Consider the following 27797-nt stretch of genomic DNA (forward strand, 5'->3'; position numbering starts at 1 on the left):
GGAGCATGCTACAAAAATGTACCCATTATAACAGTACAAAAGAAGAAAATATGAATACATGTAAAAAAAAAATAATAATAATAATTGTATGTTGTCCTAGGTGAAATATTTAATTTGCTAGAATATTGAATAAACTTGCTTGGCTGTTGAAAAAAATAAACTATATAGTTACATTTTATTATAAATGATAATATTTGATCATCAGTGGTTGAAATGAGGGGGAAGAGTGAATATAGCTTTAAAGCCTTTTTAAACCCAGAAGCAATCAATTATTATATTGCAGCTTACCATTTCTTAGCCCTTGTACACACCGTCCGATTGGACCGTGTTGTTGGATACTCCGACCGTGTGTGAGCTCCATCGGACTGTTTCCGTCTGAATATCTGACAGACCAAGTTTTCCAGCTTGGCTATAAAACTTTTCGACAACATGATCCGATCGGACATACTCCGATCATGTGTATAGAATTCCGATCGGACAAAGTGCCACGCATGCTCAGATCAAATTCCTACACCAAAGCTATTGGCTACTAGCCTGAACGTAGTCCCATCGTAACGAAATAACCTAATCACGTTATGAACGATCTGATTTTCCGACAACTTTGTCCGACCGTGTGTATGCAACAGTTTCGGACAAAATCCGTCAGAAAAAATCAGACGGATTTGGTTGTCGGAATGTCCAACCGTGTGTACAAGGGCTTAGATGTGATGGCTTTGTTATTTTTATGTTTTAGGCTTTCTTTCTTCTATTTTCATTTGGCGATCCAGCCAGTAAGTCTTTTGTTTTTCAAAAGAACAAGCTCTTCTAGATGGATCAGTTTACAGGGATGGGACAATCCATTTACCAATGACAGTTTTGATTTATTCATGTAAAACCTTTCTCACAAAATGAAAAAAAAACAAAAAAACAGTTTGCTACAACTGATTATGAAGTGTTAGCTGGAGTTTGGCTTCAATATGTTAGTGTATTTATATCTGCTAAAACACCTAACACTCCCCAGACTGACAATGCCGCTGTCTGCTGTGTCCGTGTGCTCATTTTTCCAGAGTGGGCCACTCTAATATAGAAGGTGTGTTATTAGCTAGATCCTAAAAAAAAAAAAAAAGAAAACGAATGCAGCCACCACAACTAATGATATGTAAGGTGCAATATATTACCTTTTTTCTTTTTAGGTTTAATACCGCTTTAGGTTGGCCATACATGACTTGAATTTTGGCCTGTAAATTGTAAATTGACTAAAATTCAAGCCACGGTTGGCCCTACCATCACTACCCAGCCAACACACTTTGATTGGGAATCGAAGGTCCCCAGCAGAGAAAAACCCAAGAATAGTGACTGCAGCCAATCAGCCAAACAGTGAAAGTTTAACAATATGACTTAAATTAGGTAGAGCAATATGGTGTCTAAATGCAACCCCGTGTACATAATTTTTCAGCAGCACTGTTCAATACAGCTTTAACTGCTTCAGCCCTGGAAGATTTCACCCCCTTCCTGACCAGAGTACTTTTTGAGATTCGGCACTGCGTCGCTTTAACTGACAATTGCGCGGTCGTGCGACATTGCACCCAAACAAAATTGACGTCCTTTTTTTCCCACAAATAGAGCTTTCTTTTGGTGGTATTTGATCACCTCTGCCGTTTTTATTTTTTTGCGCTACAAAAAAAACCAAACGACAATTTTGAAAAAAAAACATTATTTTTTACTTTTTGCTATAATAAATATCGCCCAAAAATATATTTAAAAAAACTTTTTTTTTCCTCAGTTTAGGCCCATATGTATTCTTCCAAATATTTTTTGTTAAAAAAAATTGTAATAAGTGTATATTGATTGGTTTGTGCAAAAGTTATAACGTCTACAAAAATAGGGAATAGTTTTATGCCATTTTTATTTTTAATTTGTATTTTATATCGGGACTGCAACATTATGGCGGACACATCGGACACTTTTGACACATTTTTGGGACCATTGGCGTTTTTTACAGAGATCAGTGCTATAAAAATGCATTGATTACTGTAAAAATGTCACTGGCAGGGAAGGGGTTAACACTAGTGGGCAATCAAGGGTTTAATTGTGTTTCCTAGTGTGTATTCTAACTGAAGGGGGGAGGGGACTGTGTAGGGGAGATGATAGATTGCTGTTCATACTCTCCCCTTGGAGAACCGGAAAATGTGTGTTTATACACACAGATCCCGATTCTCGGTTTCGCAGAATTTATCACATTGGCTCCGGGAGGAGAGCGGCGGTACAGGCATGCCCCAAGTGGCCACAGGGTGAAGTGACTTAACATAACGTTTCTCCCAGCCGTGCCATTCTGCCACAGTAAAACTGCGGTGTCTTGCCGGCAAGTGGTTAAGCTGGCCATACGCAACCTACATTTCTGCCTGTGCAGGTGAATTGTTTAAAATACAAGCCATTGGCCCCACTGACACTACCCAGCTCAACAAAGTTCGATTGAGAAATTGAAGGACCCCAGGGTAAAAAATTAGGCTGAACAGTGACTGCAGCCAATCAGCTGCAGGCACTGTTTGGGTATTGGCTGCAGTCACTGTTCAGCCAACCATTTTCCACCCAACTTTTTTCAGTTTCTCGAAGTTTGCAGAGCTAGGTAGCTTCAGCAGGGACACCCATGGCTTGTAATTTAGCCGATACACAGAAACTGCCCGGAATTCAACTCGTGTATGGCCACCTTAAAGAGGCTGCCGACGGTCAGAATATACAATAGCTGGCAGTGGAAGATTTGTTCATCCATGCTTAGTTCAGCCCAGTGGCCAGCTTTAGAGGATTTCAGGTGTGTTGTTGCAGTACGCTGTGCATGGACGGTAGTTGGTGAAGGAGGAAAGCATTACAACAACTACGCTCTGTGCGGCTAGATTCAGGTAAAATATGGGTTACTGAACAAACTTGTCTTCAGCCTGTGAAAGAAGTCTATTTCTGTAACTGAAGATTAAAATCCTTGCAACAATCTGGAAACCGAAAAAAGAGAACCATCGCTCAAGGGCTACAGATGTTTTTTTGTTCTCTTCAAGTAAAGAAGTTTATCTTTCATCATGATCCACAAAGAAAACACAGTTCCAATGGAATGTGCTGTTAATGAAAATTGTCGCTTTTTTTTTCAGTCTTTCCGTTAATAGTTCAAATTTCTCTTTTGGTTGTGTATGTTTTTCTTTATAAGGTGTGTGGGGTTAACAGATTTTGTAATCGATAAGGTCATAATGCACTTTTCAACATTATAAAGCCTTACATAATCATGTGGCCTGCACATCCTAAACTTCCTTCCAAAATTGGGAGGGTTGCAATGAAAGCATTAGTTTATATGCTGGCTTGGTTCAGCTACTATTGTATATTTATCTTCTAAATGGTTTCTCTTGATTCTTACAGGTAACTACCCTGGTAAACACCAGTAGCAAGGGCCCCTCCGGTAAAAAGAAAGGTCGATCTAAAAAGGCCCATGTGCTTGCAGCATCGGTGGAGCAAGCCACCCAGAACTTTCTGGAAAAGGGGGAACAGATCGCTAAAGAGAGTCATGATCTAAAAGAGGAGCTCATCTCCGCTGTGGAAGATGTCCGGAAACAAGGTATGAGTGTGCGTTATGTGGAGTGATGTCCTACAATGGACAATATGGGGTTAGGGCTCCATTTTTACTTTCAATCTTTTTTATTGAAAAGTAGACATGTGCATTCGTTTTTGTCCGAATGCATTTTCGTCCGAATTTCAGGTATTTTCGTTTTCGTTTTGACAAACGATAACGAAAGTTCAGAATCTGAAAAATGAAAGATCTGACATAAATAAATGCTTTATTTTCGTTTTCGTTGTTACAACAGTTCGATATAGAATAGGACAGTGATGGCAAACCTTGGCACCCCAGATGTTTTGGAACTACATTTCCCATGATGCTCAACTACACTGCAGAGTGCATGAGCATCATGGGAAATGTAGTTCCAAAACATCTGGGGTGCCAAGGTTCGCCATCACTGGAATAGGAGATTCGATGTGACTCTGACAATAACAATCTGTGTCTATAGAACCTGTGGTCGAATGTGCCTAACCTTACTTCTATTAGTCCAAGATTATATAGAGAAAATATTCGACGGAGAGAAGAGATTTGACAGAGAAAAAAGATTCTAAAGTGCTAATTTTAAAGGCTAATATGCAAGTTACTGTCCTAAAAAGTGTTTGGGGACCTGGGTCCTGCCCCAGGGGACATGTATCAATGCAAAAAAAAGTTTTAAAAATGGCAGTTTTTTCGGGAGCAGTGATTTTAATAATGATTAAAGTGAAACAATAAAAGTGTAATATTCCTTTAAATTTCCTGGGGGTGTGTATAGTATGCCTGTGAAGGGGCGCATGTTTCCTGTGCTTAGAACTGTCCCTGCACAAAGTGTCATTTCTGCAGGAAAAAAAGTCCTTTAAAATCACTCGCGGCTATAATGAATTGTCGACTCCCGTAATACAGAGAACACTCATTGAATGTCATTGATAAAAATAAATAAACAAATACAATTTAAAAAAAAAGCGTGGGGTTCCCCCAATTTCAATTACCAGGCCCTTCAGGTCTGGCATGGATATTAAGGGGAACCCTGCGTCAAATTTAAAAACAAAAATTGATGTGGGGTTCCCCCTAAATATCCATACCAGACCGTTCAGGTGTCTAAGTTTAAGATACAAACCAACAACCATTTGTAAATGATAGATCCCTTTTGAGTCATGTCAAAGAAACATAATTTAACAAGCATAACATTAGAAATCGGGACAAAATCAAGCTATCACAATGGTCAAGGCTGACCCCTAGTAGAACTCAAAGTGAATATGTCTCTATAGGTGCTCCGAGAGGGTTCCGAAGTTATGCCATAAGAGATGCATATCAACTTCAAGGTGTATCACCATAAATCCTACAGGGTATTAATTGCAAGGCAATGCCCAAACAGGATAAAAGGGATATAGTTAAAACAAGCCCAATGAAAAGGAAAGGAATAGAAGTAGGAAGCAAAGGAAAATAGGAAGAAGAACAGGAAAGGTGAAGAAACCCAGAGAGTAAGAGACAAGGTTTATGAAACAGATGGAACCACACAAAATGTGGCTATGGCCTCTAAGGTTGGGTTCACACATATGCAAATTGTATGCGTGTTTCCCTGCATTCAATTCGCATAGCAGGAGAATGTGATTGTCACCCTATGAAGGCTTCGGAGCTCACTGCACAGAAATGCTGTGCGTCTTTGCCTCCATTTCAGTCCCGAATTAATGTGCGATTCGCGGCCGGTTTAGGTGTGAACAGAGCCTTAAGATTAATATGGACATAGCTGGCCATGGACCCCAGACCTATTCAAACTGTTTAGTGGTATCATTAACTAAACTCACAAGGGACTCATTAATGAAGGGAATGGTACTACTGTATTGGTGTAGGGCCAATGTGGTGCCTATATTTAAAAAGGGAACAAAGTCTTTACCAAGTAACTACAGACCTGTTAGTTTTACTTCTATAGTCGGGAAGATGCTGGAGAGTTTAATAAAAGACCACAGAGATGAGTTCTTGCTGATCTATGGTTAGTTGCATTATAGCCCTTTAGTAACTTCAGACCAAACAAAGGCAAAGTTTCAAACATTTTACCTGAAGAATAAATTAACATGACAATGATAAATGACAGTCCAAGATAAAGTGCAGACATTTCCTAACATCTCTAGTCCCTAACTTCAGGCTTGTAGCTGCCCCAGCATACCTGTTCAAGCAAAAGTCGAATACTGCTTGAGTCCATGTCTGGAGCTTAGCTCCGGCTTCAGCAGGTTAACTCCGGCTTCGGCAGAAGGTCGGACCCCAAAAAAAAAAAAACCACCATGGAAAGCCTGGAAGTTGCAATTAACCACTAACTTCCTACTGGGGCAACAGTAACCTCTATCTGACTACAAGCTTAGTATTTCAAATCTTTAGACAATAGTAATTTAAACCTAATCTCTTAAAACATACATAAAGCCTTTCTATAATCATTAATCATTTTTACTCATTTTGTGAACAGTTATTATCCAACCACAGTTTCGTTTCTTTCTCTTGTGCTATGCCAACGATTTTAGAGAAAGAGAAAAAAAATAAAAAAAAATAAAAAGTATGTGGAAGCCTTCTATAACTTACATCAGCCTTTTTTGTGAAAATATTTCAACATGGGAAGATCCTCTTCAACCAAAATTTCATTTTTTTCCCCAAGACCTGTGAGCGCTTGGTACTGAAAATACACAAAGATAGTAATGTAAATCCATGTATCGGGCTATGATTGAAGTGCAAATCTTTAAGAAAAACAATATTTAGCGGGGAGAGACATGAGAAGACTCCGGGCTATATCTCTGCCTCTACTTACTCCATCCATCCAGAAAAGGGAATGTTCTTCACTTTGATATCTGTCACAGGTATACAGTAGCTCATTATTGGTGTGCACCATTCGAGCCTTTCAGAATAATATGTATAATGCAATATGATTTTTCTTTCCTTCATCTATATGTAGAGAAGGAGATCCGTCTTTCTAGTAGGCAGAACAAAGATGTGGCAAAAAAATTTTCTTTTTTATGTATTTCTTACATAAAAGTGTGCTTTTATTCTTTTTTAAAAATGTTTTCTTTTACTTAAAGTGGACCTGTCACTTTGTGTTTTTTAAAAAAAACATTTCCAAGGAGCCTCTGCAAAGGCATTGTACGGAAAGTTGGGAGCTGATTATATTGGAGGAGGGTGATGTTATGATACTGTGGGGTTGATTTACAAAAGGCAAATAGACTGTGCACCTTTGAAAGTGCAATTTCGCCAGGGCTTAGTAAATGAGGTGATGCTTCACTTTGCAAAGAATACTCAATCACATGTAAGGAAAAAAAAAACACCATTTTCGCTTGCACATGATTGGATGACGTCATCGCGTTCAGGTGTCTAAGCTGATGGGCGTTTTCGGCTTTGTTGCTACTTTTAAACTTTTACAATGTAAATGTAACTTTTATTACTTTATTAAATGATGTCTCATCGGAATTATGCTATGGTGAATTCCTTTTTCATTTTGGGCAACATTTGACCATCTTGTGGGAACCTTCCTGATCGGGAGACCCATACGGTTTTGCTGGCCACATTCTTTGAATCAATTAGAGGCACTGGCTCATATTTCTGGATAAAGGACCCAACCGGGTAATTGGTGAAAAGCTTACTGTATCTAGCTTGCCATTTGGTAAGCACGCATTTTATTTGGTGTTTATGCAGTGGAGGAATCATCACTATTTCAACTTTTATATGTAAAAAAAAACCAAAAAAAAAAAACAGCATTTTCGCTTGCACATGATTGGATGAAGTCACTGTGTGCAGGTGTCTAAGCGGACGGGCATTTTACATAGCCGGCCGGCTATTTTGCTACTTTTAATCTTTTACATTGTAAGTGTAACTTTTATTACTTTATTAAATGATGTCTCATCGGAATTATGCTATAGTGAATTCCTTTTTCATTCCGGGCAACATTTGACCATCTTGTGGGAACCTTCCTGATCAGGGGATCCGTACGGTTTTGCTGGCCACATTCTTTGGATCAATTAGAGGCACTGGTTCATATTTCTGGATAAAGGACCTGACTGGGTATTTGGTCACAAGCTTAAATAGCTTGCCATTTGGTAAGCGCGCATTATATTTGGTGTTTACACACGGTGGAGGAATTGTCACTTTTTCAACTTTTATATGTATGTGTTTCACGGACTTTGGTTGTGATTGAATTCACAGTAGAAGAGTTCTTTCTACCTTACACTATATTAAAAACTTTTTTTTTATGGTTTAATTTTATTTACACCTTGGACTCTTTTTTTTTTTTCACTGATTAATTGGTTTTGGGTGTATTCATATTTGGTTCACTCATTAAAGAGGAAGTAAGCTCTCCCACTCTGATGCTTCTTTTCATTTAGTCCATTATAATAAGTAATTATCAAACTATAGCTACTGTAATGCAGCCCAAATCGCATATTACTGACTGTTTAAAAAAACTTTAAAAAACTTGTTTCCAGGGGTTAGGCAGTGCCATCTTAAGTATTGTTTTCTGAGTCCACAGTGGAGTGTATTTCCTCCCTTACATTGAGCACTTCCTGTACTGTTAACCAAGCCTCCTTCTCAATCCAACGTTTCTATGGCAACCCTGCTTCCCTGTTCATATCTGACTTGTTTTATTTCATAGTATTTACTTGTGCTGATGTCTAATGTTTGCCTTTGTCAGTCTTATCAGCGATAAGACTGCAGTAATGGCCAAGTTTACACTGCATGGCATGTCACATGGTCACATGGTGTGTAGAAGGAAGCTCTGAATGACTCTGCAGCCTGCTGGGAGTTCAGTGTTGTGTGCCGTAGGAAGTCCTGATCACAGATAGATAAGCACATAGAGAGCGTGCCGTAAATCAGGGGAGATCTGGGCATGCTTATTGACTTCATTCTAATGAACAAAAAGGATTACAAAAATACTAAGCAAGTAAGGAGATATCTACAAGCAGTGTTCATTAGAGTTTTTTATGCTGATTTACATGGGACAAAGTTGTGGGGGAGGGTTTACAACCACTTTAAAGGTTAACTAGCCTCCACAGTGTCATAGGACTGTAAATAGGGTCCTCACGGTTATCTCCTTATTCTAAGATAAAGATAAAATTGTGGAAATCCCCACCGATCCAGGCCCCTTTTTATTGCATACAGGGCCAGAAGGTCAGACCAAAGAAAAACCCACCAAAAAAGCCAGGATTACCACCTGGAATCAAATTAATACAGGTGTTGTATATAAAAAAAACAGGAAGTCTGGGTCGCAGTGCATTTCATGGACCAAGACCAGATGTGACGTAATTCTTTATTTCTTTGCAAAGATACAAAACATAGGTTATTAATAATAATTACATATACGAAACACTTTCTAACAACCACGTGTTCTATTAAACAACATCAAAAAGAAAATATCATAATGTATTCCTGCCAATTTTATAAACAAAACAATATCAATTCCCCATGCATTTCATCACAAGGACGTCATTGGATATATTTACATTTGTTTTGGACATATACCTTATGGTGGATGGTATATGTGGAGCAAAGAAATAAAAAAACAAAAAATTGTGTACACTCAAAAGGCTACCCCATCACATGTATTAGGCTGGGTTCACACTGGAGCGATGCGGGAACGCCGCAAATCCGCAGCGTTTTCCCGCATCACATGCCTCCCGCCGGCAGTTCACACTGCCCTATGCGGACTGCTGGGAGTGTCAGTGAAATGTTAATGACACCCCCAGATCAGTTCGCATATCGCAGTGCGATCTGCAAACTCGGACAGGAATCGGATCGCATGGTGTGAACACCCATGCGATCCGATCCTGCTGCGGACCAAAAAAAAGGTCCCATGCGAGTTTGCGGCGGGTGCGATGTGAATTCAGCCATACTATCTGTATGGCTGAACTCGCATCGCACAGAGATCGGATGTGATTTGCACTGCAGTGCGGTGCGAATCACATCCAGTTCTCGCTGCCGCAGCGGTGTGAACCCAGCCTTAATCATATGCAAAAATAGTACATATAAAAACAGCACAGACCATGTAGTAAACACTTCCCAGTCCTCTCCCTCCCCCACCTCCCTCCCAGACAACCCTACAAACCCCACCAATTCCCTCACCCCTCTAGAGCTATGAACTGCCTCATTGGGATCTCCCCAAGGAGCTGAGAATGTGCGACTATGCATAAATGCATATAATTAATAAATGTGATGAGGTAGCCTTTTGGGTGTACACAAGTTTTAGTTTTTTCATTTCTATGGTTATTTGCTGTGTTACACACCCTGCCCCCATGTTGAGTGGAGCCATCCATGCATCCTTCAGGGTCCCAGCTTTCTTTAACTTTTTTCTTTTTCTTTAAAGTGGTTGTAAACCCTTACAACACATTTTGACCTACAGGTAAGCCTAGATTAAGGCTTACCTGTAGGTCCAAGAAATATTTCCTAAACCTACACGGTTTAGGCGATATTTGCTGAAAGACAGGCACCGCTGTCTACGGAGCATGCGCCGTAGACAGCAGCGCGCAGGCGCACTGAGCACGGCACCGTCAACGGCAATTATGCCGAGCATGGCGGCTCGCCGAATGACAGCGGCGGAGCAGTAAGACCCACCGAGAAGATGGATGCGCTGGACTACAGGGGACAGCGGTGACATCGCTGGCTCCTGTGTCAGGTAAGTGACACACAATGGACTACTATGCGATGCATAGTAGTCCATTATGCTTTACCTTTGCAGGGAATGAAAGAGGAAGTAAACTCATTAGGGTTTACTTCCTCTTTAATATGGTATATGTGGAGACAGCAGCTATTAGTATCTCTCTCCAATTCTCACTAGTCCATAGCGCAGAGCTATTCATTTTACCTTCAAAGTGTCCAAATGTTTACAGATAAAGTGCTTGAATGTAATTGACTACCCATAAATTAGTGGATGACGTATTTTGTGTTGTTGTGTTACTCAGTTGTTTCGGACGACTTACAGTTTTTACCTGGACCATGATACCACACTGCTTGCCTGGATTTTAAACAGCCAAAAGAACCAAAAAACTCAATTGCATTCTTAATACAATATATATATAGTAAACAGGAAATTGGATATCAAACCTACCAACCCAACAATGCCCCAAAAATGTTGTAAACTATCTAGCAGGGGGTAGGCTTGACCAATTCGTTTCGTAACGAATCGAAATTCGGCCGAATTTTGCATCTTTCGGACATTCGGATGCGTCCGAATAAACAAATAACGAATAACAAAGAATACGAAAGAAATATAACGAATGAATTTGAATATATTCGTTAATTCTTTAAAGATCTAATGAAACAAAAGGTCAGCTCAAAGTAAATCTAATAGTCCAATCAGCTAATTAATTTTGTGCCGGAGGATGGATTACTGGCAAAGTGCATTCCTGAGAACTGAGTTAGAAGGGTGTTGTATTGTATTTGAGCCGAGGAGAAGAGATATTGTCATTGTGTGTGTTAAAAGATTCAATAAACAAACAACTTTCCAAACTACGAATCATTATCACGAATGTCTATACATACATAAATAGCGAATTTCAACGAATACGAACGAATGAATTCGACACTCTACGAATAATAACGAATTATCCGAAAATGTATTAACGTAACATAACGAATATAACAGAATGAAATTATGTATTTTACGAATGACAACGAGCCGAAACTAAACAAAATTTTCCGTTGTGCACGAGTCTAGCAGGGGGTCTTTTAGGCTCCTGTACATCGATTCAGGTTTGAATCAGGTCTGAATTTTTGCCTGAATATGCACCTGAGACTGAGCCAAAGACACACAAGGCTCTTTTCCAATGTGGATCGCGGCCGTCCCGGAGCTGTGTGAACCAGCTCCATTGAGAATGAACCCAGCCTCAAGGTCATTCAACTTCAACATATCTAGATGAAATGTCCTAACCCTAAACCCCACTATTTCAGCCCATATGACCTTAAAGCACATTACCAATCCCCATGAGCCCAGGGGCACCACAACAGGGAGTAACAATTGCACCTGGTATGGGATACTTGGTTTCTGCAAATACTCACTGCAAAAACGTCACTACCAGTCCTGTGACAGATTATCACGCCCCTTTACCCTGTAAAGGTAGAGCATTTGAGTCCAAAGTGATAAGCTCACAAATCGCTAATCAACTCCACCCTCCATCTGATGGGAGTTTAATCCAGTACTGACAGGCAGTAGACATTTTGGGGTTGATTTACTAAAGGCAAATAGGTTGTGCACTTTAAAATGAGGTAAACCTTCACTTCGCAAAGAATACCCAATCGCGTGCAGGGAAAATGTAAAAATAAAATGCATTTGTGCTTGCACATGATTGGATGATGGAAATCAGCAGCGCTTCTGCTCAATTACTAAGCTCTGAAGCAATTGCTCTTGCAGAATGCAACTGGACTTTGCAAAGTGCACCGTCTTTTTGCCTTTAGTAAATCAACCCCTGTGAGTACAGGTCCACATTAAAGCACATTAGCATTACATTGAAGTATTATATGTCACTGTTGCCAAACTCAAAAATATTTGGTAATCTAGAATGTAAAGATAAATGTGATTTGTTAAATATAATTACTAACTGTGTTAACTTAAGCTTTGCCTACAGTTTACTCAAATCCATTCTTACACACAGTTTTTTGTTTTTTTAATCAATATTCTTGGTTTCCCCAGAACAGGAACAGAACAGGGTTTGCCAACAGAGAAAGAAAGAAAAATAATAAGAGCTTGGCAAATATTTATTCTGAAAATCCTTCTCGCAAAGCTCTTCGTTTTCTGTCTCCTAGCCCCTGTAAATCAATACAAAGCAGTAGTTACTGTTCTAGAGCATAAAAGAGCATGACTGAGAGTACATGGCGAGAGGAAGTGTCTTTCTGAAGAATTGTCTGAGTGTTATCGCCCTCGCCGCCTCCTATCTGGCAGAGTGAGGAATGTACAGTGGACAATGAACGGGGCAGAAAATGCTATTCTACACACACTAGCTGCTGTGGTGTGCTTTCATCTTCTCTCATAGAGCCTTTTTTTATCACTTATCTGGTTCCTTGCTGTTTATTAAACCAAACACTTGTTTTAAAAAGCTCTTATATATACTGCATGCTTTAGACATGCTAGACTAGGTTTTAAACAAACTATTGCATAGAAGCTGCAGGGTTCTGAGGACTTCAAATAACCCACTGGTACATGCTGGCCTGGAGAAGATGTTAAAGAAGATCTGTCAATTTGCTCATTCAAGGCAAAGGGAAAGGTCCTCTTGATGCCCCTACCTTCTAAAGACTTTTCCATTTTCCCCCACCATTGTTTAATTTATCTGCCAGAGCTCTTGAATAGATCATGTGCTCCCAATTATGGGTTGGCATGTGACCTTTTCTTCTTAATCCAAAAATGCACTGCTCAGCCACCCAATCACAAATCACAAACATTGGGATGGGGGGGGGGGGGGGGGCAGGTCTTTAAGGTCATGTATGTGCTGGCAGCAGTCTATAAAGGGTTCATACCCATGGATCTGACAGATCTGGGGCAGGGAGTGCATCAAGATAATTTATCAGTGGGTGGGCAAAGTGACAGGTTCCCTTTAACTGTGATCAACACTAATCACCTGGGTCATTTTATCAACTTCTACTTGATGGAAAGAGATCATTTATAGAGATGAGTGAATGTGTAAACTGTGAGGTTAAATTGGGTGAATTGATTCACACAAGGAGAAAAATGCACAAATATAACCCAAATTAATTAACATTCAAAGTGAAAGTCAAAGCATTTTTTTAAATATAGTGGAGGAAAGATTATATATGTTATTAGTGTCCTAATTGGAAGCATTTCCCCTCTGTTCGCTGGAGAAATTCTGGATTTTTATTCCTCAATTGACCAATGATCACTAGGACAAATAGAGACTAAATTTCACTAGCGAGAATACATTCCGCAAATAAGATCTGACAAAGGTTCCAACACTTTCATACTTAATTCAAAGCAAGTACTTTAGGATTTAGATACTCTTTACTTTACTATTTTTTTTTTTCAAAGGCTGTGAATTTCTATAGACATGGTTATTTTACGGCCCTGGGCCACATCTGGTCCTTTGACTGTCCTTGTCCTACCCATGTAAATCCCTGGATTCAGGCCAGCCAGTCAACAAGATTGTTGTGGCTGTGTGCTGCTCTCATTGTTCCACTGGTTGCCAAGATGGTGGTGGTTATGCTTTCCATTTTTGTATGTCTTTGGCAGTGGCTTTCCTCCTCTAGCAACAAGTGGACCACGCTAGGTGGGCAACAAGGATGTGCATGAGGTCATGTGGGGAGGGGTTGCCAGGTCCCACTGTCCACCCCACAGCCTATGACCTCTTGTCTTCCTTAACGTCCACCTTGCTGCGGAAGGACTTCACATGTCAGGGGATATATAACAGGCAAGGGAATATATAAATATCAACATGGGGCTCCTATAGACATACTGCTCTGCTGACTCTATGCTTGGCCCAATGAGATACTGGCTTACCATCTTTAAGCCACCCAGCGTACGCAGATGAGTGTACTCGGCTTCCGGGGGTTATACCGGCATGATGCCCGCACCTGCAGGCATCATCCTGGTACTGCTTTTTAGAACCGGCGATCGGCTTTCCAGCCATAACAACCGATGCGGCTAAAGGCCGCTCAGCTGTTATGCCAGAGGAGCGGGAGGGGACGCCCCCCCCCTCCCGCCGCCTCCCGACGCTCTTACCAAGGCTCCCGTTCAATCGGGAGCACAGATGCAGAATCCGATGCCTCCGGCGGCTAGGGAGGGACTGGAATGAAGCCATAAGCGGCTTCATTCCAGTCTCCTAATGGTAAACACGGAAGCAACGTCATGACGTCACTTCCCGTTTACTCGGCTGCCAATGGTGTCGGATTTACAAATATATACAGTATTCAGAATCGCCAAAAATGGCGATGTGAATACTTTGAAGTGTAAAGGAGGGATCGGTGGTCGTTTAGACCCCCGATCCCTCCATAAAGAGTACCTGTCACCACCTATTACTGTCACAAGTGATGTTTACATTCCTTGTGACAGCAATAAAAGTGATCAATTTTTTTTTTTTTTTAACAATTTATTAATTTTAAAATAAATAAATAACACTTTTTTTTAAAGCACCCGCCATCCCCGCGAGCTCACGAAGCAAAGAAAACGCATACAGAAGTCACGTCCGCATATGTAAACGGTGTTCAAATCACACATGTGAGATATCGCCATGATCGTCAGAGTGAGAGCAATAATTCTAGCACTAGACCTCCTCTGTAACTCTAACCTGGTAACCAGAATTTTTTTTAAAGCATCGCCTATTGAGATTTTTAGGTACCGTAGTTTGTCGTCATTCCACGAGTGCTTGCAATTATAAAGTGTGACATGTTTGGTATTTATTTACTCGGCGTAACATTATCTTTCACATTATGCAAAAAAATTGGGCTGATTTTACTGTTTATTTTTTTTTTAATTCATGAAAGTTTCCCTTTTCCCAAAAATTTGCGTTTAAAACACCGCTGCGCAAATACCGTGTGACATAAAATATTGCAACAATCGCCGTTTTATTCTCTAGAGTCTCTGCTAAATATATATATATATATATATATATATATATATATATATATATATATATATATATATATAATGTTTGGGGGTTCCAAGTAATAATCTAGCAAAAAATATGGATTTTAACTTGTAAACACCAAATGCCAAAAATAGGCTTAGTCATGAAAGGGTTAATACACCCTCCACAACAGTCCCAGCTTCTCATGTGGCCCCTTGGGAGAAAAATCCCCCCCCCCCCCCCCCCCCCCCATGATCTATACAGTGCTATTAGTATTATCAAGGAATTCTGAGTTGAACTTTGTTTATGTCAGTTCACTTTTAGCCGGCTGTTTATTATACTGTTTGAGTCACGAGGTGTAACGAAATGTTCCAAACTTTGCTTGAGTGCTTTCGTCATATACCACTTCCTCCAGTCTGAATATAGATATTAGCCGCATATTACAACCAGGAACAAGACAGGAGTCATTTGGCTGCAAGCTGGAACATGAACTCTTTATTGAAACACATGTACAGAGAGGTAACACTCAGGGACAACCCCTCCCTTTGCATTCAGGGAGGAGCAAACTGTCCAATAACAATAGACACACAGGTCACATGTATTCCAACTTCTCATCAATAAACAGTCTTATCAGCAGAGGGGCTGCTGGAGGAATAGAAACATAGACATACATCCCATAATAAACATTTCCCCCAAGGCAGACAGACATAATAGAACAATGGAATACAACCACACCCCAAACGATCCCAGCAAAGAGTCCAACAGCATGAGACAACACACAATATATACATATATACTGTACCTATAAACAACATTCCAGTCCGACTAGCACAGATTAGACTGGGGTTCTCGGTCATTCTGTGCCCATATTAGGCACGCAGGCTAACTTAGACACAGGAGGTGCATGTGGAGCTGCAACAAGGGCTTTCCAACCTCTCCAAGGGATTCTGGGTTCCACAGGCCCCCCCGCACAAAGTGACTCCCGTCACACGAAATACTACTTTTTCCACTAAAACCAATGAAGAGGCACCATTCCTCCACATTGGGGCACTATTGCTTCTGTGAACATCAATTATTGGGCACTACTCCTTCCACTGACACCAATGATGTAAACTATTGGGCACTATTCCTACTTCTACTGACCACGGGTGCTATGTACGTTTTTCTCCCACTGACCATCAAGCCTGATACATGGTCTACTCACATTAATGCTAGAGCATTTTCTGCTCTCACTGGCCACAGTCCAGCTCCCCTAAAGTCTGAAGGACAGTAAACTGACCCTTTGTTTCGAAAGTGTCCAGACCCCTGGATTAGACTACAAGCTACTGAACAGACAGACCTTGGAAATCACATGCAATTGACTATTGCACAGTACTGATTTCTGCTAAGCGATAACTGATGTTAATAAAGAAAACCTCTGGCAATCTGTTAGATGCAGAGATAGAAGGTCTGCTATGGGAGTCTGTTTTTTTATTTATTAACTCTTTAGGTTAACAGGGCCTGTTTGTTATTAAAGGAAAGGTTTTACTATCACACAAGACTTTGAAAGTATAAGACTGTCCAAGGATCCTTATTGCTGGGGCCATGTTGTGCACCCTGATGATAGCAGGGTGCAGGCAGAAAAAGCCACATTATCTCAATGGGAGAGCCTCATTGTTTTATTCAATATTTTAATCAACACAGAAATGTGTATAGAGTTGAGTGATTCCGAAACATTGGTTGAGGTTGTTTGGTGGGAGTAAAAAATGTATGAGAAATCCCTACCCCTTTAAAAGCACATGCCTACTTTGCATTGGGTAGCCCCCTCAAATTATAATTTTTTGCAGCTTGCGGAGGAGATATGTTTTCCAACCCAAAAAGCATATCTATCTGTAGAATATCATGGTACTGAATTTTGTATGGCATGAGCTTCCTTTTTCAGTAGCTGGCCACATCAATTTAACAAAAGTAAATTTACTTGCTAAATGCCTCTGCATTATTAAACATGTACTTACTTTTCCTTAATGCCCTTAGAGGGTTTAACGCTGAACTTAATCGAAGATACAAAAGAAACTGTAATCTGGCTATAAAGTGAAATGTTGCTTTGAACTACATGGGTGTAACTGCAATAATATTATCTTATACCAGCCCCCTTGCCCCCCATCCCTTTCCCCCAATCCTACTTATACCTGTCCCCACTGCTGAGTTCTTAACAGTTGCTTTTCCAAAACAGTTGATTATTCTGTGCAGTCACTCTTGTTATTCACACACTCCTGTCCCATTGAACAGCCAGTAGATTGACACCACTTTCTCTATTACAGTTAAAGAGACCCTGTCACCAACCTAAAAATTGCATGTAAACAAAAAATCAAGTATTTTAAAGGCTTGCTTGCACTGGTTTCCTTTCCATAAGTAATTTTTTACTTGGTTGCAATGTGCTAGAAAAAAATACTAACCAATTCTCTAGCCCACCCCCTATCTTCCTATCCTCTAGCACAGTGGTCATCAACCCTGTCCTCAGGGCCCACTAACAGGCCAGGTTTTATGTATTACCTTGGGGAGATGCAGACTAGAATACTGCAATCACTGAGCAGCAAATGATATCACCTGTGATGTATTTCAGTTATCTTGCAAACCTGGCCTGTTAGTGGGCCCTGAGGACAGGGTTGATGACCAGCACTCTAGCAAATCATAGCCCTTTCTTCTTCTGGGAGTGACTAATTGCTGTCTTTGCTGGCCCAGCTCCTCTGTCCTTCCTCTTTCTTTCTTATATTACCTTTTGTATAGCTTCGGGGGGGGGGGGGGGGGGGGGGTGAAGATGATTACTTCAAGTGTCACTTGAGCTACCATTTGAGTAACCTAGAGCTGCTGACATCACATCCAATATGGTGGCTCCATGCAGAAATCTCAGGGCTTTTGCATGTCTACACAAGGCAGACTTTTGCAGGTAAACACCAGGCATAAAATGTATTAAATGCACATATAATCTTAAGAAAGATTGTTTATAAAATGAATGGTCTGGCAGCAGGGTCTCTTTAAGTAATAACGTTGTGTCACTAGCTTGCTAAATGGATGAGCATCAGCAAATTGTTAAGGTCACCCCTGTGCTCTGCTGTCCTGCAGGTATGTACAGTGTTAGACTGACAACACTTTAACACTGAGGAATGAATTACAGGCTGATAGTGTTATTTTCTTCACTTCCTCTCTTTAACTCATGCTGTGCAGAGAATTAACAGAAGATAAGATAAAGACGCACCTATGGTAATACAGGTGTAACATAAAGTTAAAGTTGAACTTTTGTTGGGAAAAAAAATCATATCCATGTAACATATACTGTATATGAGCATACATATGGGTTCTTAAGAGGATGTCACCATGTAGATTGACTCAAGGTTCCCCTTAAAGAGGAAGTAAACCCTGATGGGTTTACTTCCTCTTTGATTCCCTGCAAAGGTAAAGCATAATGGACTACTATGCATCGCATAGTAGTCCATTATGTGTCACTTACCTGACACAGGAGCCAGCGAAGTCACTGATGTCCCCTGTAGTCTGAAGCATCCATCTTCTCGGTGGGTCTCGCTGCTCCGCCGCTGTCATTTGACGAAGCCGCAAAGAAGTCACTCCCGCGCTTGCGCACGGGAGCCGCCACTCGCGGCATATCGCCGCTGACATCGGCGTGCTCAGTGCGCCTGCGTTCCACTGTCTATGGCGCATGCGCCGTAGACAGCGGTGCCTGTCTTTCCGCAAATATCTCCTAAACCGTGTAGGTTTAGGAGATATTTCTTGGACCTACAGGTAAGCCTTAATCTAGGCTTACCTGTAGGTCAAAGTGGTTTGTAAGTGTTTACAGCCACTTTAATACTGGGAGATATGATGCCTTTGGCCATACTTCCCCAAGGGCTAGCCCATACCTTCAAACTTTTAGAGACGGAAATGAGGCACACCTATTAGAAAAAGTATGTAGGCATAGGACACAAGACCACAATGAGGGACAAATGAGGAGGAAAGAGGGACAGAGGGATTTTGTTCCAAATCAGGGACAGCCCCTCAAAATCAGGGACAGCTGGGAGAGATGCATGCCTCCTATACAGATTTGAGGGCTCCATTGGATATCACAGGGCCAAATATGGTCTTCATAGGAAAAAAATATCATTGTACAACCCTCTAATTACCACTCCTCTCTCCATTGCAGCTGGTGCAAAATACCTGGTGCTTCTGGGTAGAGGAGCATGTCAGTTGCTCCTGTGGTGCAATAGTTAGGCCTATTGGCCAATGATTTTTTACAAACAGTGTCAGATGACTCTGACACTGGATATTTTGATTGTGGCTGCAGAGCAGGAAGGAACAGTGGGGGAACACTCAAAAAGTATAATTGGGGCTGGGTGACAGGTGTTTTTCACAGATATTGGCATTTTGCCCTGAAGTGACAATGTCTCTCAGCCCACATTCTCACTATTGTAGTGCTTGAATGGGTTTCAAATCCCTAAAATGTTTGTGTGTTCAGGAAACCCTCAATAAAAAACCTTTTACACGTGTGTGCCATTCATTGGCAGTGGTACCCTAAATGGGCCAAACAAGAGGCTTGTTTAGGCATGCACAAGAGCACGGACACATACTCCCCTGAACTGTTCCTGCAACATGCCGATAAAGAACAATCCTCTTTACCGGCTAACACTTACTTAGGCACCTCATTAATGCAACATGCAGCTTGATCCCCCGATTATGGCGGACACCTACAGGTCTTCAGTGAAAGACTAGATAGATCAGGTGGAATACTTTTTAAGATGGAGTCCATAATGCATTACAAACTTGTCAAATTGCAGCAATTTAACTGCGCAAGGGAGGAATTCTGTAGATCAGCATCATACAAGGCAAACAAAAAGAGCCAACATCTATGAGCCACTCAGAACCAACATCTACCCATGCAAAAACCTTGTGGTTCTTTGCTCCTACTTTAGTTTCCTAATGCACCCCAATCTTCTGCTAGTCTCTTCTTCCCACCACCCCCTACCCCATAGAGCTGTTACTCCTGGCTCAGCCAATGTAGCCAAAATAGCAAGGGGTACTTGGGTACCTCAGAAAAAAACATGGGCCAGAAGGTTCAAAGTTATTTATTTAGATATATGCCTTTCCTTTCTTTAACTTTCCTTTCATAACTTGGTTGTACTCTTGTCGAGTTTCTTTCCCCTCTCGCCTTCCTCTACTCCATTTTTTCGCTTTCATCCACACGACACTACTTTATATGCTATTACTGCTCAGACTGTCATTACTTGAATATCCTTAAATTCTTGCCCCTCCCCCTTTTTTGTGGGGGGGTTTCAGTACAATCAGCAAAATGTTACTCAGAATACTTTATGTAGCATCCTCCTAGGTAGGTTGCTAGGATGTACATAATTAGTATAGTGTGGTCTCCTGCTTAACAGGAAACTAAGGTAAAATATAGTAGTTTTCCTGTCTAACAGGGAGACTGAATTGGTACAGCCAGGGAGTCCTGTGTGTTTAACAAGTGTTAATGGATTTGCATTGACTCATCTACAGTATATTCAGGCAGATTTGGAAATTGCTGGGTGGATAGGAGTGACTCATGCAGACCAGTAGCATGAATATGGATGCCATCCCAGCCAATTACAGCATAGGGGCCCCTATGCATGCTAGGAAGAGGTATTTATATTCAGTGAAGAGACACAGGAAGTGGTCTATGTCTGAAGAGGAGAGTCAATTTGAGGAGGGGGCACTTTGCCCTCCTCAGCACCTGCTGCCATGCAGCCTTAGGCTTGAGGCCTGGAAACTGGAAAGCTGACCCATGTGTTCTTTTGTGAATATAGTGGCAAAACTGTGCTTAGTGTATACAATGTATTGAAAAATTATAATAAATAAATTCAATTAAATCAACAGCAGCACTCACAATATTGTACACCGCAATATAACCAAATATATATATATATATATATATGTATATATAAAATGTGTTGCGTTGTCACAAAAATAGTCCATTAATCTTCACAAATTAATACGTGTTAGATTAAATAAGTCCAAAAAAAAGGGTAAAAATTATGTGTCAAAAAACAAATAAAGTTCTTAATAGGTTCGACACCCAGTGCTCCCCATAGAAAAAAAACTGGGCAAATGTATCCTCTTACCAGATTGATAGATCCATCAAGGTCTGTATGAGCATCAGTGAGTATTCACCTCTCATTATAGGTATAAGGCGCCTCTCCTTTTCAACCTCTTAATGGATGCCACCAATGATGGAAGTCACCGTATAAATTAATCCTCAAGGAACCTCAGACTCGATCATACAGTATGTCAATGAGAAGAGAAAAAGACTCATTGTGCAGCGTTCAGTAAAAGCAAATTAGTTTAATTAAAGAGTCTGCTTAGAACAGGAAAGTTTCAACAGGCATTGGAAAAACAGACACTCTACATGTGTGCCACAACGTCAGTGCTATTTCTTTGCCGTGCCTGATGTACGTTTCGACTAAACAGACGTCTTCTGCAAGGCAGTTCTTTTTATTCGTCTGTAGGCTACCCCTCTGTGCTAGGAAAGTCAGCTACTGGGAACAGCAGGAAGGGGATACTGGCTAGTGTCCTGAAGAGCAATAGTCTATCCTTCTCATAGAGGACTTGCTCAAGCGTGCATGTTTCTTCAAGGAGGAATTCCACAGTCAAGTTGAAGAAGTAATTAGTTGAATCTGGAGTATTCCACTACATTCCCTTCCCTATCCAAGTTCTCAATAAAACAAAAAAAAACAACCAAAACCCAGAGACTGATTATTCAAGAAACAAGCATAAGTGTGTGTCTGGCTATGGAAAATACTGTGTATCTGGCTGAACAGTTGAAGCAAGAGAGTATTATAGCAGCTCGTATGGGGGTAGTGCTACATTTATTAATCTCAAAGGGAAATTATTAAATATTCTTGAGTATATTATTGCTCATGCCTAACAGAATGATAATCCATAGACCTAAGTTTTATGTCTAAATGTTTATTTTCCCATAGTCCAAACATGACAGTTCAACCTGTATCATATTCTGCTTTTGCATATCCTGATGTACGAATGTAAAAAAAAAAAAAAAAAAGAGCACAGGCAAACACGTGCAAAAAAGGTGCAGTTTAAAATCAGTCGAAGCTCAAATAGGGGCATGAGTTTTTTTGCTACGTATGTTGCACATGAAGCAGTCCATTGAAATTAATGTGCTGCCCTATGCGTCAAGCATGGCAATGTGCCAACTATATGCATATGTTTAATGCCTAGTGTCATGCTGCATGAATGGGGTCTAAATTGATATTTTAACAAATGTATAGTGCCTTGCAAAAGTATTTCTCCCCCCTTGGCATTTTTCGTGTTTTGTTGGAATTAATATGGATTGTTTGAGGATTTGCATCATTTAATTTACAGAACATGCCCACGACTTTGAAGATTTATTTATTTATTTTTTTATTGTCAAGCAAACAACAAATAGGACAAAATAAGAGAAAAAGTCAATGTGCATAACTATTCACCCCCCTAAAATTAATACTTTGTAGAGCCACCTTTTGCGGCTATCACAGCTCCAAGTCACTTTGGATAATTATCTATGAGCTTGCCACATCTTACCACTGGGATTTTTGCAAAACTGCTCCATATCCCTCAAGTTGGAAGGTTTTCGCTTGTGAACAGCAATTTTTCAAGCCATTCCAACACATTTACATGTTTCTCCTTAAACCACAAGTGTTGCTTTAGCAGTGTGTTTGGTGTCATTGTCCTGCTGAAAGGTGAACCTCTGTCCTAGCCTCAAATCACACAGTGTGTGTGAGTGGTACAGGTTTTGCTCAAGAATATCCCTATATTAAGCACCATCCATCTTTTCCTCAACTCTGACCAGTTTCCTAGTCCCGACTGCTGAAAAAAACATCCCCACAGCATGATGCTGCCACCACCATGTCTCACTGGGAGGATGGTGTTCTTTGGGTGATGTGATGTGTTGGGTTTGCACCAGACATAGCGTTTTCTTTGATGGCCAAAAAGCTTAATTTTAGTCTCATCAGACCAGAGCACCTTCCTCCATACATTTTGGAAGTTTCCCACAGGCCTTTTCACAAACTCAAAAGGTGCCATTTTATATTTTTGCTGAAAGTAATGTCTTTCTTCTGGCCACTCTGCCATAAAGCCCAACTCTATGGAGCGTACGGCTTATTGTCGTCCTATGTACAGATACTCCAGTCTCTGCTGTGGAACTCTGCAGCTCCTCCAGGGTTACCTTAGGTCTCTGTGCTGCCTCTCTGATTAATGCCCTCCTTGCCCGGTCCATGAGTTTTGGTGTACAGCTGTCTCTTGGCAGGTTTACTGTTGTGCCATGTTATTTCCATTTGGTTATGATAGATTTGATGGTTCTCCTAGGGATTTGGATATTTTTTTATAACCTAACCCTGACGTGTACTTCTCAACAACATTGTCCTTTACTTGTTTGGAGAGTTCCTTGGTCTTCATGGCAGTGTTTGGTTAGTGGTGCCTCTTGCTTAGGTGTTGCAGCCTCTGGGGCCTTTCAACAAGGTGTGTATATGTAATGACAGATCATGTGACACTTCTGCCCTGTACACACGGTCGGACAATCCGACGACAAAATCTGTCGGATTTTTTCCAATGTTTTTTTGGCCCAAACTTGTCTAGCATACACACGGTCGCACAAAGTTGTCGGAGAATCCAATCGTTCAGAACGTGGTGACAAAGAACATGTACGACGGGACTATAAAGAGGGCAGTAGCCAATAGCTTTCGTCTCGTAATTTATTCTAAGCATGCGTGGCACTTTGTCTGTCAGAATTTTCTACACACAATCGGAATTTAAAAGATCGTATTTTGTTGTTGGAAAATTTTAGTCCGATGGAGCCCACACACGATTGGATTTTCCGACAACAAGATCTGATCGCACATTTTCCGTCGGAAAGTCCGATCGTGTGTATAGGGCATTCAATTGTACACAGGTGGACATCATTTCATTAATTATGTGACTTCTGAAGGTAATTGGTTGCACCAGAGCTTTTTTATGGGCTTCATAACAAAGGGGGTGAAAACATACGCACATGACAATTATTAGTTTTTTATTTCTGAAAAATAGTTGTATGTATATATTTTTCTAATTTTACTTCACCAACTTAGACTATTGTGTTCTGATCCATCACATATAATTCAGATTTTAAAAAAACATTGAACTAAAGGCTGTAATGTAACAAAATTTGTAAAAAAGCCAAGGGGAGTGAATAATTTTGCAAGGCGCTGTATTACTGGCTAGGAAGTTCTGTACTTTTCTAGAGGTCAACATTAATATGGATTGTAAATGCCTTGATCATTATGATTTAATGTATTAAATGATACCAATTAGAAAATACTACCCTGTGCAGTTCAGCCGTTACACCGCCTGACGGTTTTAGAACGGTCAACCGCGCTCAGTTCTGTTTATCCCAGACTTACAGCAGAGTGTGCAGTGTAATATATAATTGGGAGTCAGATTGCATGCATTGTGCGTCCTGACAAAACAAGGTCACAAACATTGGCGGAACTTGGGTGAGACAGGTTTATGCTGCATTATTATCAATGAAATGTTTACACATGTATCTGCAAAACACATCGTCCGCAATAAAACCCAAAGAGCATAATAAGATCCGCAAGCTGTTTGATCGCCCTCTAAAACCAGAAAATGGAAAATAATCATTGTGTTAGGGAAAAGCTGTGTGGTTTATCTCTTCTTCTTCTCGCGTGCGATATCTCAAGGGAGCAGGACTCGGCTTAGTGAAAAACTGGATTTCTTTCCTCTTTTTTTTTAATTTTTTTTTATTTTTATTTTTTTATGTTCATGTTATGGTAGCCATAAAGTAAAACAAATATTGACCTTAGATCACTCCTAGCTTTATTTAATGTTACACTACAGGCAAAACTGAAAACGGAAAAAACGAATATGAACTGTGTACTGTACATGGAGAACAACCTCAATAATTTAGATTGTTGTCCAGGCATAACAATAGCCAGGCTTTCTTTTCTCAGAGAATAGGTACAGGAACTTCCCCCTTTTCTGAATCACCCCTTCTCTCTGCCCCTACCCCCCTCTGAGCACCATTCCGTGGTCCCACCCCCCCTACCCACGCCCAGTATTGCCCTTTTAGAGAATTCAAAACCAAGGATCATTTTGTGGTGTTCTATCATGGAATTTGGTAATGATAACAAGAAAAGCAATATAACAGATCCCCTGCAGCCAATATCAAAATACCCCCCCCCCATGAACAGTAGATCCCCTAACAACAACAGACCATACCCAACAATAGAATCCCAGCAGCAACAACAGATCTCCCCACAGCAACAATAGAACAATAGACTCTTCTTTAGCCAGCATCAACAGATCCCTTCCGCAACAGTACATCTCTCCCAGCAACAACTGACCCCCCTAGAAAAATAAGACCCACCCCGGAAACAATAGACCCCCCTGCAAAAACAGCTAGAATAAATACCCCAGCAGCCAGCATCAATAGACCTTGCAGCACATCCCAACACCATTTGCCATTACATACAGTCAGTGCTGGATGTAATGGCGTGGAGGTTCCCCCACGTTGCCCAATATTCCCACTATAAAAAGCCCTGACAATAGCATTCCAGTCTATCCTGCTACCTGTTGTTGGTAATCTTATGATCTGGGAACACCTGTTTGTGATGCAGGAGAGAGGTTCCTGAACACACCTCTATTGGATCCTTGTGTTTTCTCATGTACTGAAAGCCTGATATAACACAAAAGTCAGTAGTAGGAATCATTTATAGCCATCAATCAGGGGCCAGGACACCCTTTGGTAGTTGTAGACAGACATGCAGGGAAAGGTACCCAGCAGGACACCGCACCTGCATATGTAGGATTGCTGTCTCCTATGGCAACAGTCTTATAACAGTTTATAACACAAATGGTAACAAACTTCTATACTTCCTCTACAATCACTTCTTGTAGATCTTCACTCACTGAGCTCCCAGTCTCTCTCACTAGACTATCTTATCTACTGCCACTGAATCTCCTGAGCTCTTCCAACCTTCCCACTCAGTGTCTACCTCAAGCATCACCCCCGCATCCCTGCTGAGTACTCACAGATACTCCTCAAGCGTCACCCCACTGGCCTACTTGGTCCCTGGCTTGCTACACAAAGCTGCTTGCAAGCGTCATCTCCGCTGGCTGAGTCCCTGACTTGACACCTGCTGAAGTTTCCCAATTCTTCACCATCCCCAGTTGGTGAGAATACTGCTCCGGTACTTGCTTCAGCTACTCACTGTGGTCCCTGGTAATAAGGTGGTTGGTCCCTTAGGGGAGACAACTTCCTCTCTACCTCCGACCACGCCAGATTCTCCGGCCGGCAGAATCGTCACTTCTGGCTAGAAGTCGAAATCCCAATCCTACGCTGCACTCATGCTTCTGGATAGGTCCTCAGACAGCCTAGCAGCCAGATGTCCCTAGGATAGGCCTCATACTCTGGCCTAGCAGTCTGGGGCAGCACAACACACATCCACCCAGACAGCCGTTCAGGTGGCACCGAACCCCGATCACCTGACCTCACCCAAATAAATAGGCTCTCCCAGCAGGCCAAGGGACCCAAGAAGAACCCTGCCCATTGGCTGAGATACCCCATTCATTACTAATCTGTCCTTGCAATGCTCTTGTCTTATCTAATGCCACCAGATACCATCTAATGACAAAAGAGAGAAGGGCAGCAATTCCAGAATTAGGATGAAATTAATTGATCTCCTATGAACTGGCCAAGGAAACCATACCTGGCAGGTAAATTTACTAGCAACCCTGCCTAAACATCAGGGTGCTACATTTAGATATGCCAGTTTTATCATACCTCCCAACTGTCCCTGATTTAGAGGGACTGTTCCCTCTGTCCCTCTTTCCTCCCTATTTGTCCCTCATTTTGGTCTGATCTATATAGTTGTATATAAAATGCACTTTTTATTCTTCAAAAAGTGTTTCCCAGTGCTAAACCTTCCATCCAGTTTCTAAATTGCTGCATTTATAAGTGTCAAAAGCCAATATAAAGGAATAATAATGGTAAGAAAAGCATTTGTGGGTTTAAATAATCGTTTTTTGTATAATTCTCCTTTAAGGGAGGGGGCGTGGCAGGGTGTGTCCTATGCCTGCATACCTTTGCTAATAGGTGTCCCTCCTTTCCATCTCAAAACTTTGGGAGGTAGGTTTTATGGTGCTCCAGAAGAATACAGTAGCTGCACAGGCAGACACCACAAAGCAGCATCAATTTCAAAAGTGACAGCTGCTAGGGGGTTGATGATTCCCCAGACATTGTCACGGGGGGGGGGGGGCATTGTGGGGGTCTTGCCACCATGTTGCACTTTACACTTACCTAAACATAGGATCAATATGCAACATGGTCTTAAAGGTAGGGTTAACCTTTAAATAGCCCTACTTTCTCTTTTTGATTTACAGTTACTTTTCAGTTTACAGTTTACCTTTCAGCGTTTTACTGTCCCCTACTCACATTTTCTGCATCCTATATGTTTCTTCTTTTGTCAGTCATGGTGACAAAAAATAAACTTATCACAGACAGTAATTTCATGATATTCTGGTCTGCTGATCACTTCAACCTTCACACTGGATATGGAATGTGCAGCAGCATGCATCACCTTGTAGAACAGTCCAGATTGCGTAATCGGTGGGATGGTATCTAGATTCAGGAATAAGACGCTGGCTCAAAATGATATTGATACATA

The 27797-nt window shown here is 41.0% G+C and overlaps 1 protein-coding gene across 1 annotated transcript in view; it reads left to right on the top strand.

The window, feature by feature from the left end:
- Positions 1-27797, top strand: part of LOC143975919 (catenin alpha-2-like) — a 697766-nt gene that overhangs the window by 462188 nt on the left and 207781 nt on the right. Inside the window, exon 3 of the mRNA XM_077478454.1 lies at positions 3379-3574. Coding sequence (XP_077334580.1) covers positions 3379-3574 — 196 coding nt within the window. The remainder of the gene's footprint in view (positions 1-3378; positions 3575-27797) is intronic.

This window comes from Lithobates pipiens, unplaced genomic scaffold (assembly GCF_037356315.1).
Source record: "Lithobates pipiens isolate NorthernLeopardFrog02 unplaced genomic scaffold, aLitPip1_a1.2 Scaffold_13, whole genome shotgun sequence".
NCBI lineage: Eukaryota > Metazoa > Chordata > Amphibia > Anura > Ranidae > Lithobates > Lithobates pipiens.